At 41.2% G+C, this 14,155-nt stretch overlaps 1 protein-coding gene across 1 annotated transcript in view; it reads right to left on the bottom strand.

Annotated features, from left to right (window-relative positions):
- Positions 1–12,726, bottom strand: part of pik3c2g (phosphatidylinositol-4-phosphate 3-kinase catalytic subunit type 2 gamma) — a 17,463-nt gene extending 4,737 nt beyond the window's left edge. The window contains 25 exon segments of the mRNA XM_020622291.1: positions 637–781; positions 959–1,051; positions 1,159–1,266; positions 1,405–1,585; positions 1,848–1,942; positions 2,168–2,261; positions 2,515–2,703; positions 2,862–2,995; positions 3,082–3,196; positions 3,809–3,937; positions 4,222–4,344; positions 4,458–4,641; positions 5,195–5,225; positions 5,666–5,791; positions 5,892–5,955; positions 6,123–6,193; positions 7,018–7,129; positions 7,264–7,378; positions 7,996–8,153; positions 8,397–8,476; positions 8,565–8,884; positions 9,361–9,544; positions 9,664–9,805; positions 11,712–11,790; positions 12,410–12,726. Of these exon segments, the coding sequence (XP_020477947.1) occupies positions 637–781; positions 959–1,051; positions 1,159–1,266; positions 1,405–1,585; positions 1,848–1,942; positions 2,168–2,261; positions 2,515–2,703; positions 2,862–2,995; positions 3,082–3,196; positions 3,809–3,937; positions 4,222–4,344; positions 4,458–4,641; positions 5,195–5,225; positions 5,666–5,791; positions 5,892–5,955; positions 6,123–6,193; positions 7,018–7,129; positions 7,264–7,378; positions 7,996–8,153; positions 8,397–8,476; positions 8,565–8,819 (2,602 nt within the window). The 5' untranslated portion in view covers positions 8,820–8,884; positions 9,361–9,544; positions 9,664–9,805; positions 11,712–11,790; positions 12,410–12,726.
- Between the last annotated feature and the right edge of the window lie 1,429 nt (positions 12,727–14,155).

The raw sequence follows: 14,155 nt of genomic DNA, 5'->3' as shown, positions 1-14,155 counted from the left end.
CAGCTGAGAGACATAGTCCCTCCAGCGTGTCCTGGGTCTTCCCCGGGGCCTCCTCCCGGTGGGACATGCCCGGAACACCTCCCTAGGAAGGTGACTAGGAGGCATCCAAAACACATGCCCGAGCCACCTCAGCTGGCTCCTCTCGATGTGGAGGAGCAGCGGTTCTACTCTGAGCTCCTCCCGGGTGACCGAGCTCCTCACCCTATCTCTAAGGGTGCGTCCGGCCGCCCTGCGGAGAAAGCTCATTTCAGCCGCCTGTATCTGGGATCTTGCCCTTTTGGTCATGACCCAAAGTTCATGACCATAGGTGAGAGTCGGAACGTAGATTGACCAGTAAATCGAGAGCTTCGCCTTACAGCTCAGCTCCTTCTTCTGAAGTAAATCGAGAGCTTCGCCTTACAGCTCAGCTCCTTCTTCTGAAGAAGGAGCTGACCAGTAAATCGAGAGCTTCACCTTACAGCTCAGCTCTTTCTTCTGAAGAAGGAGCTGACCAGTAAATCGAGAGCTTCGCCTTACAGCTCAGCTCCTTCTTCTGAAGAAGGAGCTGACCAGTAAATCGAGAGCTTCACCTTACAGCTCAGCTCCTTCTTCTGAAGAAGGAGCTGACTACTAATGTGCACTTGAAAATGCAGACACATAAATCCACCTCACCCTGTGCTCTGCCAGTAGAGAGACATCTGTAGGTGATCATTTGCAGGTCCAGCCCCTCCTGGAGCCATACTCTGTCCATCACACGGACTATCTGAAGTACCAGCATGTCCTGACGCAGGTTGTCTCCTGTCTGCACAACACATTTAGTAAATAAAAAACGAGCAAGATGATCCAAGTACCATGTCACAAGTGTCCCCTTTGTGTCTAGCAGTATGTACAAAGTGTTCTGTCACGATCTTTGATTTGCCCTTGAAGGAAAAAAGCAAAAACACAACCTGGAGAAACAAAGCACCATATTAATACCGACCTTACAAATGACACTGACATTCTTGGCCAGAGGATCAGTACAGATGAATGAGATCCCAAGAGGAGCAGCATTGGAATTGTAGAACCTACAGGCCTATAAGTAATATATCACAAAGGGTAAGGCTTCTCCAAAATGACAGAGCGTGTTTATATTAGATAAGAACAATGATATAGGAATAATGTGTTGTGTAAGGTTCTTACATCCAGGTCCACTGCCTTTACACGGACTGCAGGATCCAGTGGCAGACAACAGCTGATCCCACTGCTGAAGACCTCACTGATCTTGCACTTTTCTTTATTCAAAACATTCTGCAGAGAAATGCATTAAATGAAATAATGAGATAGAGCACATTACATATAGCATCACTCTTAACAATGGAGAATTATAAGCAAGTAAGCGAGTGCGTACTTTGCATAAATGGGTAGATGACCAATCTATTTACAGACCTTGCGTCGAGCCTTTTCAGCAGTGCGGACCTTCTCAGCAACCTGTACAAGCACAGACACTAGGGAGGTTTCGTACTCCAGCTCCTGCCTCAGTGCCTGGCCACAACAGTGCCACAGGGCAGCCTTGATCTTACTATACCAACTCTGGTAGTAGGGCTCATTGTGGGCATCCTCCAGCAGCCTGCCAGCATATACAGTAAAACACTGATAATTCATAAAACTAAGCACAAAAACAAAGCAATATACAGGCAGAGATATCAATGCATTTTAAACCTATCATATTCATTCCAACATTACAAGAGAATATTGAAATTTACTTTTATGCAAACTGTCGTTACAGTGCGTTAATATACGTTTCAAAAAGGCTCAAGTGAATGAAATGACAACAGTGTTCCAGATCCACTGCACATCCCCTCAGGTTGATGTCCGACTCTGCTGCTCACCAGTAGAGTTGCTGGGCGATTCGTATGCTCTTCAGTGATCTCTCCAACAGCAGCATCACCAGAGGTCCATCCAGCTCCCACTCACTCTTCAAAACCTGCAGGACAGGATGACTGATTATACCAACATCAAACTACTGAGGAAATTACAAAGTGTGCCACCTGGACCCATATTGAAAATCTGAAGGCTCAAACCAGTTAAATAATGGTTTGGGCCTGTGTTGAAATATTAACTTATACAAGGTACAGTAATAATTGCATAGGTGCGAGAATGAAGTGTACACAAGTATTTGTGAGTTAATAGTGGCTGTTAGTGTGCTTACCTGTACAAGCTGTGGCAGGAAAACCTCCAGCTCTCCATCTGGGATCTGTTCAAAGTACTGAACTGCAGTCCGCCGCACAGTCTGATCAGGGAAACTGAAAAAGACATCATGAAGATCTGAATTATGGCTGTGATCACAGATGTAAGTTTGGGTTACTTGTCTCATCCCATTACATGATGCACATATCGTATGGCAGTCGGGGTGTGGTTAGCATTAAACACACATTATATAACAAACAACAGCTAAAGTTTTTCTGTGTATTGTAGGTTATCTATTATTTAGATATTTATTGGTCTTTGCAAAATCAGTGAGTGCATTTTCCTTTAAGTGAACCCAGAGTAACCTACCTGTCACTGAGCAGGAAGAGAGCCTCCTCAGGTAAATGGATGGGCCAGTTCTCAATGATAGTATAGATTTCTGTGAGGTTTATAGGGCTCCACTGGGGGACTCCACCCAGCAGCAGGTGCAAGAAAGCATTTTCTTTGTTACAGTAGTACCGCTTTTCCCAGAGGAAAGACTTCTCATTTTCCGTTAGACTGGGCAAGGAGACATTTCAGGAATGTGTTTAGGGATGCAGTAAATATAAACTCCATTTAAATATTATACAGTATGTCCAAAAATGTGAAACCCTGCACACTATGCAAATACACATGCAGTAGTTCAGAATACATGTATAGTATTTTCTTCTACTCACAAGCAGAGGCAGTGCTTCTTTGAGACATCTAACATTCTCTTTTGTAGTGTCTCACAAGGTTGAGAGAATATTATTGAACCAGGGAGTGCGATGGGCCTCCAATATGTCCATTGGAATTGATCTTGAAACTCGAGCTAAGGAACAATTGGGCGGTGAATGATTGAGCAGGTGTCATTTGTATTCTAGTCAACAGGGGGCAGAGTTGTTCAGCATTACTGACCTGCAGAATGACCCCGAGTGCCTGTGTGTGGCTGTCAAACAGGGCAGGGGAAGGAGGAGCAGGCATCCCTGTCATTGTAGACATACTGAGCAGGATGGTTCCTTTTGCCAGAGTCCTATGCACACAGAATACATATACTACAATGGCTTTTCCCCCCAATTTGACATCCCTTAAAATGCTTCATACTGCACCCTACATATACTGTAGATGTCTGAGGGTTGACTGTGGCAACACAGAGTCAGAGCAGTCAAAAAATTCACTGCAATTATGATGCATCCCTCATATTTGGACTTTCTCCAAAGCTCACAATCAAAAAGTAGTTTTAACTTTACCAATTTTACACAAAGATTACTACCCATGTGGAGTACTACTCAGACTGGGAAAACATTGTTAAGATGCCTTCTCTGACCCTGGAGGACAACAATGTCATCAACTGGACTTAGAAACTACAGTTTTAGCAGAGAGAGACTACATGTTGCACACCGGAGGCATACAGTTAAAAATATTTAGGCATTTAAAGGCAGGGAGGGTCTAATAAAATGATCCTATTTTTTGTTTAACCTACCTCTTAGCTGTTAATCTCTTGACTTAAAGGAAGTGCAGTAATGAATCACTAGTTTGTGTACGTCTTTGACAATATGAAATCTATGAACTTCATCGTTCCCTTCTAAATCCCCCTAAAACCTGAGAGGGTGTAGAGGTGTAAACACTGTTGTGCGCAACGTACTTGTTGCTGAAAAGAGGTAGCACAGCCCAGCCTAAAAGATCTGGGCTCTTTCCTTTCTTAGTGCCCTTGAGGTGAAACGTCAACATGCTCTCATATGGCAGCTCATTTACTGGAACAGGGAACACCATCCTAAAATCAAAAACATAAACCTACAGTAAAGATATTTACATATATCCTTGTTATTCCTCTCATAGCTATCTATTTATGTTAGCTCAAATCTTTTTGCCTTGCTTTTTTGCTGAATTTTTATATTTTCTAATACTGCCTACAAATCTGTATTAAAATGAATTCATATAAATTTCTTATGCACAACATGGCAGTATAAAAAGAGCCAGGCTACCAGAATGAAAATAGAACAGTAAGCAAAGCTGATTCTGCAGATTCACTTTGTTATCAACAGATCTTGCTCTTACACGCGGTTACAGTAGATCTGGTTTCCAAATAACAAGGCGGTGCTGATGTTTTCAGAATGGCCGGTGTTGGAGAGCTTCACTCCTCCATATGTCAACTGACAGGAAACAGAGAAGCACTCATAACTGCAACAAGAGAGAAGAAAACCACAAACCCCCGAGTTCATGTCAGACATGTGGTTATTGTTTCTGTTTGTGTGCATGTGCAGTATTTGTGCATTGTATAAATGCAGACATACCTGGTCCTCCAGGTGGGAAGTAGTTTGTAAAGTGCAGCAATCTTGAACTCCAAGACTTCATTGTTGTGGTCCACAGAACGGGTTTGCCCATAGCACGTCACCTCCTGCGCCTTGAAGTCTGTCAGGAAGTTGTCAAAAAAGATCTGCAGCACTTTTAGCAGCGCCCCATGGAGCATGACCATCCCTACATCAAATCAAAAGGTTATTATACCAAATGGGCAACACTTTATTTTAAGCATTAGCATTTATTTGCATTGTACACACATTTATTAAATTGTTTATAACATTACAATGCGGTTATAAGAGGGATAGAATTACATCAACTGTTTATTTCAGTATCTGTCAGCAATTATCACCGTATTACTTACTATCACATTCATTTGACAGTGCTGCTGAAGTCACTCCTCATCTCTTTCTGTAACTTGCTTTGACAGCTGCTCTTAACAAACCTACGCTTGTGTTATTTAGAGCTTGTGCTGGAGTAGAGTCCACTCCACTGTTCGTTCACTCATTTACTACTCCCGATCTAACAGACACTCAGTAGGTTTCACTATAGCGAGTACTAAGTTGAGATTTTGAACAAAACAGCATTTTGCATAATCACTGACAGGTGAAGTGTAGAGCAGTGTCAAAATGTCCTCACAGTATTGAAATGTCTTCAAAATGATGGGCCCCACCTAAAACCTGCCTACACAATCATAGAAAGACATGCACGCCCCCGAGGAGCAGCTACTCACCACTTTCATAATCTGATGTCTCATCTTGACTCTGTAAAACAAAACAGCCCATTGTTGTTGAATGTAAACTGGAGGTAGGTTACTGAGGTAGGAGGTTACTGAAGGCAATTCATTCGACAGGTTTGGGGTAGTGTAGCGTCACAATAGCTCACCATACTCTTGGCATAGTAATGTCATCATTTTACTGCGGGAATGCCTATCAAATATTTTAAATCCATGAGTATTTCATAAGAAGTATGATGAGGGACAATTAGCAGCTCATTCTCATTATTTTTAAAAAGGGAGTGGACAAATGTTCCATGTTTATTTGACCCATTTAGCCTATAGTCAAGCTAAGTCAGTTATTTTTGCATTTTCTTTGCATAACTGTAATATTAACTTAATCTTTCCCACGGCCAGTCAGTGTACGCCGTATGCTGTGTATGATTATATCGAATGCAACATACATACATCACAAGTGGCACATCCTACCAGAAATATTGGATTGAGTCTGTTGAGCCAGCCAATGGCATCCTCCAGCTCCTGACATGAGATCCCGCACAGAAGATTGCTGATGGTGCGAACACGTCTGACGAGTGTGTTAATATTCGCCCCAGACTACGGACACAATGAGATCAGAACCAAGAATCAAAATGAATCATATGTGTGAGAGAAATGCATGGAAGTGTCTCCCACTGGCTATCTTGTTATTACTGACCTTACTCTTCATTAGTCCTGTCATCTCTTTGCTGTAGCTAAGGAGCAGCTTGTGCAGGCTATACCTGAGAGAGGAGAGGTTAGAAACAGATGACAAGGTGGTAGGGAGCCACAGTATCAAGCTACCTTTCCTGTTTTCTATAAACAAGCACTATTTGATGACATGCTTGTTGTTTTTACTAAACTCATCAGGCAAAGCTCATGTGGAATGCAGCGCTGCTAATCATCTTACTTGGAGGTGTTAAAAACACGGACAGGATGCAGGTACTGGTACAGCTGGCACTGGGTCTGGTCATCTGCTCCCTTAGAGAATAAAGAAGCTGAAATGCTTTGTAGGATGGTGGGCTTAATTGTGCTGTGTTTTTGAATGAATACATATTCTCATATAGTAAACTTTATATTAAATAAAGCATGTAGAATCACTAAGTGGCACTAGAATGTACATTTTGGCTTTATATAACCATAGATCTAAGGACATGGTTCACCTGCTAAATGCCAACTGTGACAACAGAGGGTGGAGGTTACCTTCATGATAAGAAGCTGGCCAAGGGCCAGGAACAGTTGTTTGGACAAGCAGAATTTCTAGACTAAAGATAAGCCACCCTTATTAGTAGACGACATATACTGTAGGTGCTGAAAAATCTTAGAAGGCATCTTGACATAGTTTTAGATAGAAAACGTTTCACCTGTCATCCAAGAGAGCTTTATCAGTACTGCCTGACCAGGAAGTGGGTGGGGTTTCTGTCACAACTTGTCATCCATCTACAGTTCTGCTTTGAAATCTCTACCCAAACAGTTCCACCCCAATTCGCACCAGGACAATGGGTGTTGGTCCACATGTGAGGGTTCAAAGACAGGTCACGACTACCAGAGCCTGATGACTCAGTTGTTAGGGACAGTTGTTGGCCATTAAAGCACTGAAACCCCACCCAGTGGGATAAATACCTCCTGCTCACCACCAGTCGGACAGAACTGATGAAGCCTCTTGAATGAGAGGTGAAACGTCTTCTACCTAAAACTACATCCAGATGCCTTCTTCAGTGTTTTTCCAGCATACTGACCTGGATGACAGAATTAGCACAGACATATACTGTAGGTGAGGAAAGAAAGAGTTTGAACTGACTTACATCCCTGGCCAGAAGGTGCTTGATGTTGTTCATGTGAAGCAGTCGTAGGGGAACTACTAGTTTAAGCTTGTAGTAGATCTGGATAACCTCATGCATACCTAGCAGTTCCTCACTAAAGAGATGTAGGAAATTACATACAGTGCATTAAATTAAACAAGGAAAGGGGAATCACACTATGAGTGAATTTAACATTACTGACTAAAACATTATAACATAAAACTAATTCATGTCTGGTTTGTGACTTACTTTTGGAGATACTCCTCAGAGTCACAGAGTTTGAGAACATAACGGCCACTTGTGTTGGGAGTGCGATCCAGCAGCTGGAAGATTTCATCAATCAGACTCTTCACTGTCCTGTTCACTGCATAAAAGGTTAAAGTTCAGAGTCCACACACTTCAGCCAACATTTGCAGGGATACTACATGACAACCACTGATCAAGAGATGTGGTATCACAAACAGTGTACACTTTATAACAATACTGTACAGCATTCTTTTTTAATTTATAGCTTCAGATTTTCAAGCACAAAAAATTACACAGCATAAGATTCAACACATAAAACGTATACAATGACACAAATATGGGGTGTTGGTATAATATCCACACCGTTTTTCCCTGAATCAGATCATGTATTTCATGTTATACACTACAGATCTTTTACCTTTTGCCCAGAAATGACTCTGTCCAATCCAGTTATGTTGCTACTTCTCTATTGCTAGTTAAGTCCATATATTTTTCAAAGCTTCAATATTTCTCTTTTTTCAAATGTTTTTGTTGTTTTATATCTGCTCCGAACCCTAAGATTAAGATGGTGCATTTTACCGCCATAAATCCAGATGTGCAGTACTATGGTACTATGTTTGTTTTTGCTCTATATTCTCAAAGTGTTGTCCAAGTAACCTTAAGGCTGGAGATGTGACATGTCTACAGTTATCGTAAATACTCTAAATGACTGAGGAGGGGGGACTAGCATCTCACCTGAGGTGGGTAAGTGAAGTTGGTGATCATCCCACTCAGTGGCCACACTGACAGTCACCTCTACCTGCTGCAGCAGGGCGGGGTGGATTTGTAACAACCGACCCCAAACCACACCTGAGTTATGAACACTGTCTGTGTGTTTGTAACGTGACATCAGCCTGTCAGAGGCAGTAAAGACAAACAGGTTACCAGTGTAAGAAGTATCATGACGCCATGTGATATGAACAACATGAATCTCACTTTAAAAACAATGTTAAATTTCTGTTGTTTCTGTCAGTTCATTCAAAAGTTTTTTTTTTGTCATACTGCACATCATATACAGACAAAATTATCCTGTGAAGTTTATTTTTAATCAGTTAAAATTGCATATGTAGAAACAAAATTTCATATCATTCTCTTACTTGGAAGTTGCCTGACAAAATGAAGCCAGCCTCTTGGTGCTGCCTTGTGGGGTGTCCATTAGTTTGATGGTCCATAGATCCTGGTGTTCAAAAAGACAAGTTCTCTGATCGTGCTACTTTTAATTGAGGTCATTTTATTTTGCCATGATTTTTGCTTCACATACTCACATCATTGTTTATTTCTGTATTGGAACGAACAAGTTTGTGAGCAGGCTTATTGAGGTCACAGGATAGGTGCTTTTGGCTGTTGCTGAGGGGCACCCGTGTCCGGGGGGGAAGAGGCGGCGGTGCATGGTCTTGTCCGTTTTCAATAGTCTCCTGAATTTCCTCATAAATGTTGAAAGCTTGTAGAGGCATGGGCAAGTCAGTGATGCATGAATCTCGCCTCTGAATCATTCCATTTGGCCTTTCAGGAGGATCCATCACAATTCAGGGAAAAATGTATGCAAGTCCTCCTGGATGTCGGCGTTTCACATTCCCAGCATGTCCTCATTTCATAGGATAGCAGAATAAAGAACTATGTGGTGTTATGACAAAAACAAATCATGAAAAACCAGAACTTTTAATTAAAAATAGTGTATGAGATATACTGCAAGCTGAACAAGCAAGCTGTTTCATGACTGGAGTCTAAATGATTGAGAGTTTACGTTGGTCTAATAATTAACCACCTTTCAAATCTCAACAGGAAACCTACCAGAACGCACCACTAAGTCTACTAAGTTTACCCCTGGGCAAAGTGAAACATCTTCAAAACAACCATTATCATTGCAATAAACCATGAAGCTTTACAATACATTTGCTTAAGATAACTGAACTGCTATTCAGACAAAACTAAAATCTGTTCAGATTACTAAGGATCTCAGTTCATAAAAGCCACCTGGATATTCACAGTTCACAGTTTAAGACTAGCTCCAAATACCAGGGGTAATCTTTTGTAGAGTAAAGTTTTTGGTTGGCAACTTACCATCAAAGCTCTGTTAACTGGTGTCTCATCCCGGGTCAACGAAATGAATGCTTGACTGAAGCCATTCACAGCAAGTTAGACCTGCACAAGCTTTGTAAATTCAAGCCTGACTGTGTTTCCTCAGCCCTCTCCTCCCCTCCTCCTCCCCTCTTCCACTTCCTGAACATAGGTAACATTGCCTCTGCTGGAAGAAACAGAGTACTGCATGTTTAAATTACACTCAATATTAAGTTGTATTACATTAAATGTAGAAAATAATCCAGGTATGTCAAATTTTTGACATAGAGTGACAATCCAATATACCACTGTGCAGTAGATCTTCATGATAAACGCATCTATCCAGGCCAACAGGTGATGGAAAAAATCACATCCACTCCTTGTCAAGGAATGTTGTTGAACAGGATGAGCTAAACAAAAATTTTACTGTAAATGAATCTCTGGTGAACTGAAAAGAAAAGGAGCAAGAAGGAAATAAGAGTTCACATACTCTGCACATGTAAGGTAAGATTATATCACGTGGATTTTTCAACATTTACTCATATATTCTTTGTACTGTGACTCACTATGTTGTCAGCATTTGTTGCACTTAAAACACTTGGTTTATAAAGCTCATAGAAAACTATGTGCTGTGTTTGACTCTTCCTGGTAATATTGATGAGCCTTCTTTGATGAGGTGAGATAATCCGCCACGGCCTTTCAATGGAAATCAGAGCAACGGCACAGCACTAAGTGTGTCACAAAGGCAACACCCGAGGTTCAGAGAGCACAGCGATTTATGGAGGAGGGGATCGAGCAGAAAGAAATGCATCCCAACCAAACAACTACACACATTTCACCCCCTACTCCTAAACCTGGATTTCGAGGTTACTATGCACTCATCCCCTTTGCAATAGTCGTTCTAACTGGATGTGCATTGGCAGTGGTAAGAACAGTTTTGTTGTGTCTGTTTTCATTTCACTTAACTGCACCATAACCTTAGTATTAGTTATGTATTGTTATACATCTCCACAGATTGTTTATATCAGGAGAAAATTAAGGTAAGCTGGTTTCAGCAGCATTCCCAATTTGGTATCTTTTATGCTCCGTCACAATTTGATTTCTTTTGATTGCTTTGATTCAGATCAGAGGCTCTGCGCCACAGGTTAATTCCTTTGTACAGCTATGACGCCTCAGATGAACAAGAAGACTGGGGAAATGCTGACAGGGAGGACGAGGAGCTTACTGTAAGCAAATTGTTGTCTAGCATATACATACTGTAGGTGGACATGAACATTTCAACTTATCCAGAATTTTCTTTACAGGAACCTTTGTACAAGGAGGGAAAGCTCTTTTTTTCATCCGTCTATGGTACATAATAAATAATAAACAAGAATGTACTGTACCAGTTTGATAAATAGTTTGCAGATGATAAACAAATACAGCCTGGCTGCTTTATTAAAGTTACAGTATATGACTTTTTTTTCTCCTTTCAAATATTTATGTTGTAGAAATATGCTCCAAAACTCACTGAACAGCTCTGGCAGCAGAACAGAAAACTTAGCTTCTAAAGGTTTTGAGTGGGAGTGACCTCTCTAACCAATCAGAGATTTTCAGTTATTTCTGCTTGATCAGTAAGTTTTGTTGCATTCTCATTTATTGTAATTTCATAACGACATATCTGAAGAGCTGGGCAGAGCGTGGTGGAGTGTAGTAGAGCATATTAGCGGAGCAGGGGGAGGAAGTTTCATGCTAGTGGTACCTTAAACTACACATTGTAGTTTTGAGAAATTATGTCCATAGTGCAAATGTGAAGTTTTTTTTCCAGTTCATTCTACCTATGTTTTGTTACCATACAGCACACATAAAGGCAAAATATCTTGTCTATTATTTTTCAGAAAATAAATCTGAAATTGTAGATGATCAATAAGAAAAGACAATGTGGATATTCTACATAAGGATTTTATTTTTATCTTCTAATGCACATTCCTTTGTCTTGTTTGCTCATTCTTTTTTTGTTTTCTCAGTCTTATCTTGTTTACCGTCTACTCATTGCTTTATGGAAGAGTGTTGCACATACACATTGAGAGTCACTGTACCAGTCAATTTACTGGTGTGTAAAAACATACCTGACCAATAAAGCTGATTCTGAATAATTATGCTTCACATCAGCCAGTAGATAGCACTGTAATCCTGTGTTTTGCCTCAGTTAAGAGTTTGTTTTTTTTTAAAGACTGTGTAAAATGTTTTGGAGAATAGGGCAAAATGTCATTTTGAGGCAATAAACTAAAAGGTAAAATATCAGATCCATTTGTGTCATGTGTATATTTCTAACAATTTATATGAATTGAGCTCAGCTAGCTTCACAGACACACCTGTTTCTGCTTGGCAATCAGCAGCTATGTTGGTGTTTGGAGGTTCCTCAGCTTGATAGATCTGAATATTTTCAGAAAGCTGGGATCACAAGGAAAGAACAGGTGAACAATACACCCACACAAACTGTTTAAACCCATAAAACCCCTAAGTAATGACTGTGAGCAATTGGATGGAAGCATTTGTCATCTAATTTGCTCCTTGTGTGGTTCTACATTAGTCTGGATGGATGAATTTTGGGATCGCACCGGCTCCTGGCTTCCATCCCGTTGGCTATAGCCCTGGTCCTCCCAGCTCTTACTCTAGAAAACCTGTTGTGTTATTATTGTCCTATGTGGCACAAAGGTGAGTTTTGTCCCAGTAACACTAGCCCATGTTTACCTAATCAGCCCTGTTCCAGCCACTATGGCACTGTCCACATTCTGCAAGGAGCTCAGTGAGTAGCATGAAATCATCTCTTATAGAGGAATAATGTGTCAGTCACACCTGCTGCTGCAAAGACAAATGTTAACAATCTGCCGAAGTCTGATACCAACCTGAGGAAGCTACGGGGGGTGACCACAGTCAAACCAGGTGCCAGAATCAATAATATTAGTGGAGAAGAGCCTTCATGTGCAAATTACACATCATGAAGGACCAAGTTGCCACTCCATTAAAGAAGACATATTGGGAGAGGCCTTTTTCAGCCATGGGCACTTACCCAAATCCCCAAAAAGTGACTTGACATTTGGTCAAATGCTTGAGCTTGCTAACTGAATAACATGACATAAAAAAAGGTGTTTTGTCTGATTACGTTTTGTTGCTCTGGAGAGAAAATGGTGGTGTTGGTTGTCACCCTCATGGTGTATTCCAAAGAGGAAATGCAGCTCCAACTTGGTAGCTTGTCTATATAGATATTACAAGCAGGTGTGCCAGAAGGTGTGGTCTGGGCAAGAAGAGTTGGTGTCAGTCAGGGAACTGAAGATCATAAGGAGAAGGGTTCTGCCTGTTTGAGTGGATTTCAAAATCTTTAAACTATAGAGGTGAGTGTTCTTAATACTGTTTTTCTTAAAGTTGCACACTAAAATAGTTTGTGCTATCAGGTAGTGTCTCTGCAGCGTTAAACATGCTGAGTGTGACAATCAGAGATCATTAACATTTGGACAAGGTCACCCAACTTACAAAATGTCTTAATGTCTCACTGATTCTACATGTCAATATATTAGTCACAGGGTAGTACTACAGAGCCTGTGAAAACTATTTATATTTTGGGGGGATTCTGGAGCAGCTTTGTCAAATCTGAGATAATTACTCAGACAGCTGGACTTTATTGCAGCTCTTAGTCTGCAAATATTTAATAGGAATTCTGCCTTAAAAACATGGGAAGTGGAATTAGAAAAGGGGGCATTTACACATTTACACATAAGTTTGCATAAGGGGAGGTGTAGGATTCAGTGTTTGTAAAGTTTGATCCACTGTTTTTCAAATGTCTCTCACTAAATACATCAGGTTTATGGACGGTCAGCAGTAAATTGTTAGTGTACTATAGTCACAATATTAGGTCATGCCAATGAAATACTGGATACATCTCTCTCCTTGCAGGCAGAACATGATACAGCTCCTGCATGTTGTGGTGTTGTGGTTCTACCTTCTCCCCTCACTGACATGTGACAACCTGGTCTGCTTCTTCAGCCCTATCGTGGAGAAGGAGAAGATGTTCCAGCTTACTGTGACAGAGTGCAGTCCTGACAAGCTGTGCTTCATGGCAGACGCTCGCTACGGCAACTACAGTGCCCTCTCAGCCAGAGGCTGCATGGCAAAGGGCGACTGCAGCCAGGTGCACAGTGTCCACTTCAAAGGAACAGTCTACACCATGAGCTACACCTGCTGTGATTGGCCATACTGCAACTCCTGCCTGGGCATCACAGGCAAATCCCTCTCCATTACTGTAACACTTGTGACTGTAGCGGTGATGGCTGACGGCTTATGACTAAAGACTCCTAAGTGTTCTGAGCATCTTCAGCGGTTCACGTCAGTGGTGATGAGGCTTAAAGTATGTGGGTCAAGACCAAGTGAGCACAGCATCAGGCATCTCTGCAGCCTCAGCATGGAGTAATGATGAAGGCCTGAAGATGTGTGTGGAGAATGCCCAGTCTGAAGACACTGAGGCGTACACCAAATGAGGCAACATACCAAAATATATATTTTAAAAGATCTTTGTAACAAAACCTTTAGTTTTTTTTAAATAGCTTTATAAATAAATATTTGAAAAAGAAGCGATATGGTCTTTTGAACACACACACACACACACACACACACCAGACGAGACAGGCAATGTTCAGCATTTTTCTTACTGCCAACAATAGACTTGGGGCTAAAAGCCACAGACAGGGAAAGGATGTCAAAGTCCTGAGAGGCTTGTTGACAATAACAAAAATATAGCACAAATAAATGCCAGGATTATCTT

This window comes from Monopterus albus, unplaced genomic scaffold, assembly GCF_001952655.1.
Source record: "Monopterus albus unplaced genomic scaffold, M_albus_1.0 scaffold7.1, whole genome shotgun sequence".
Taxonomy (NCBI): domain Eukaryota; kingdom Metazoa; phylum Chordata; class Actinopteri; order Synbranchiformes; family Synbranchidae; genus Monopterus; species Monopterus albus.
Note: the sequence above shows the minus strand (reverse complement) of the source record. Positions and strands in the feature narration are given on the sequence as shown.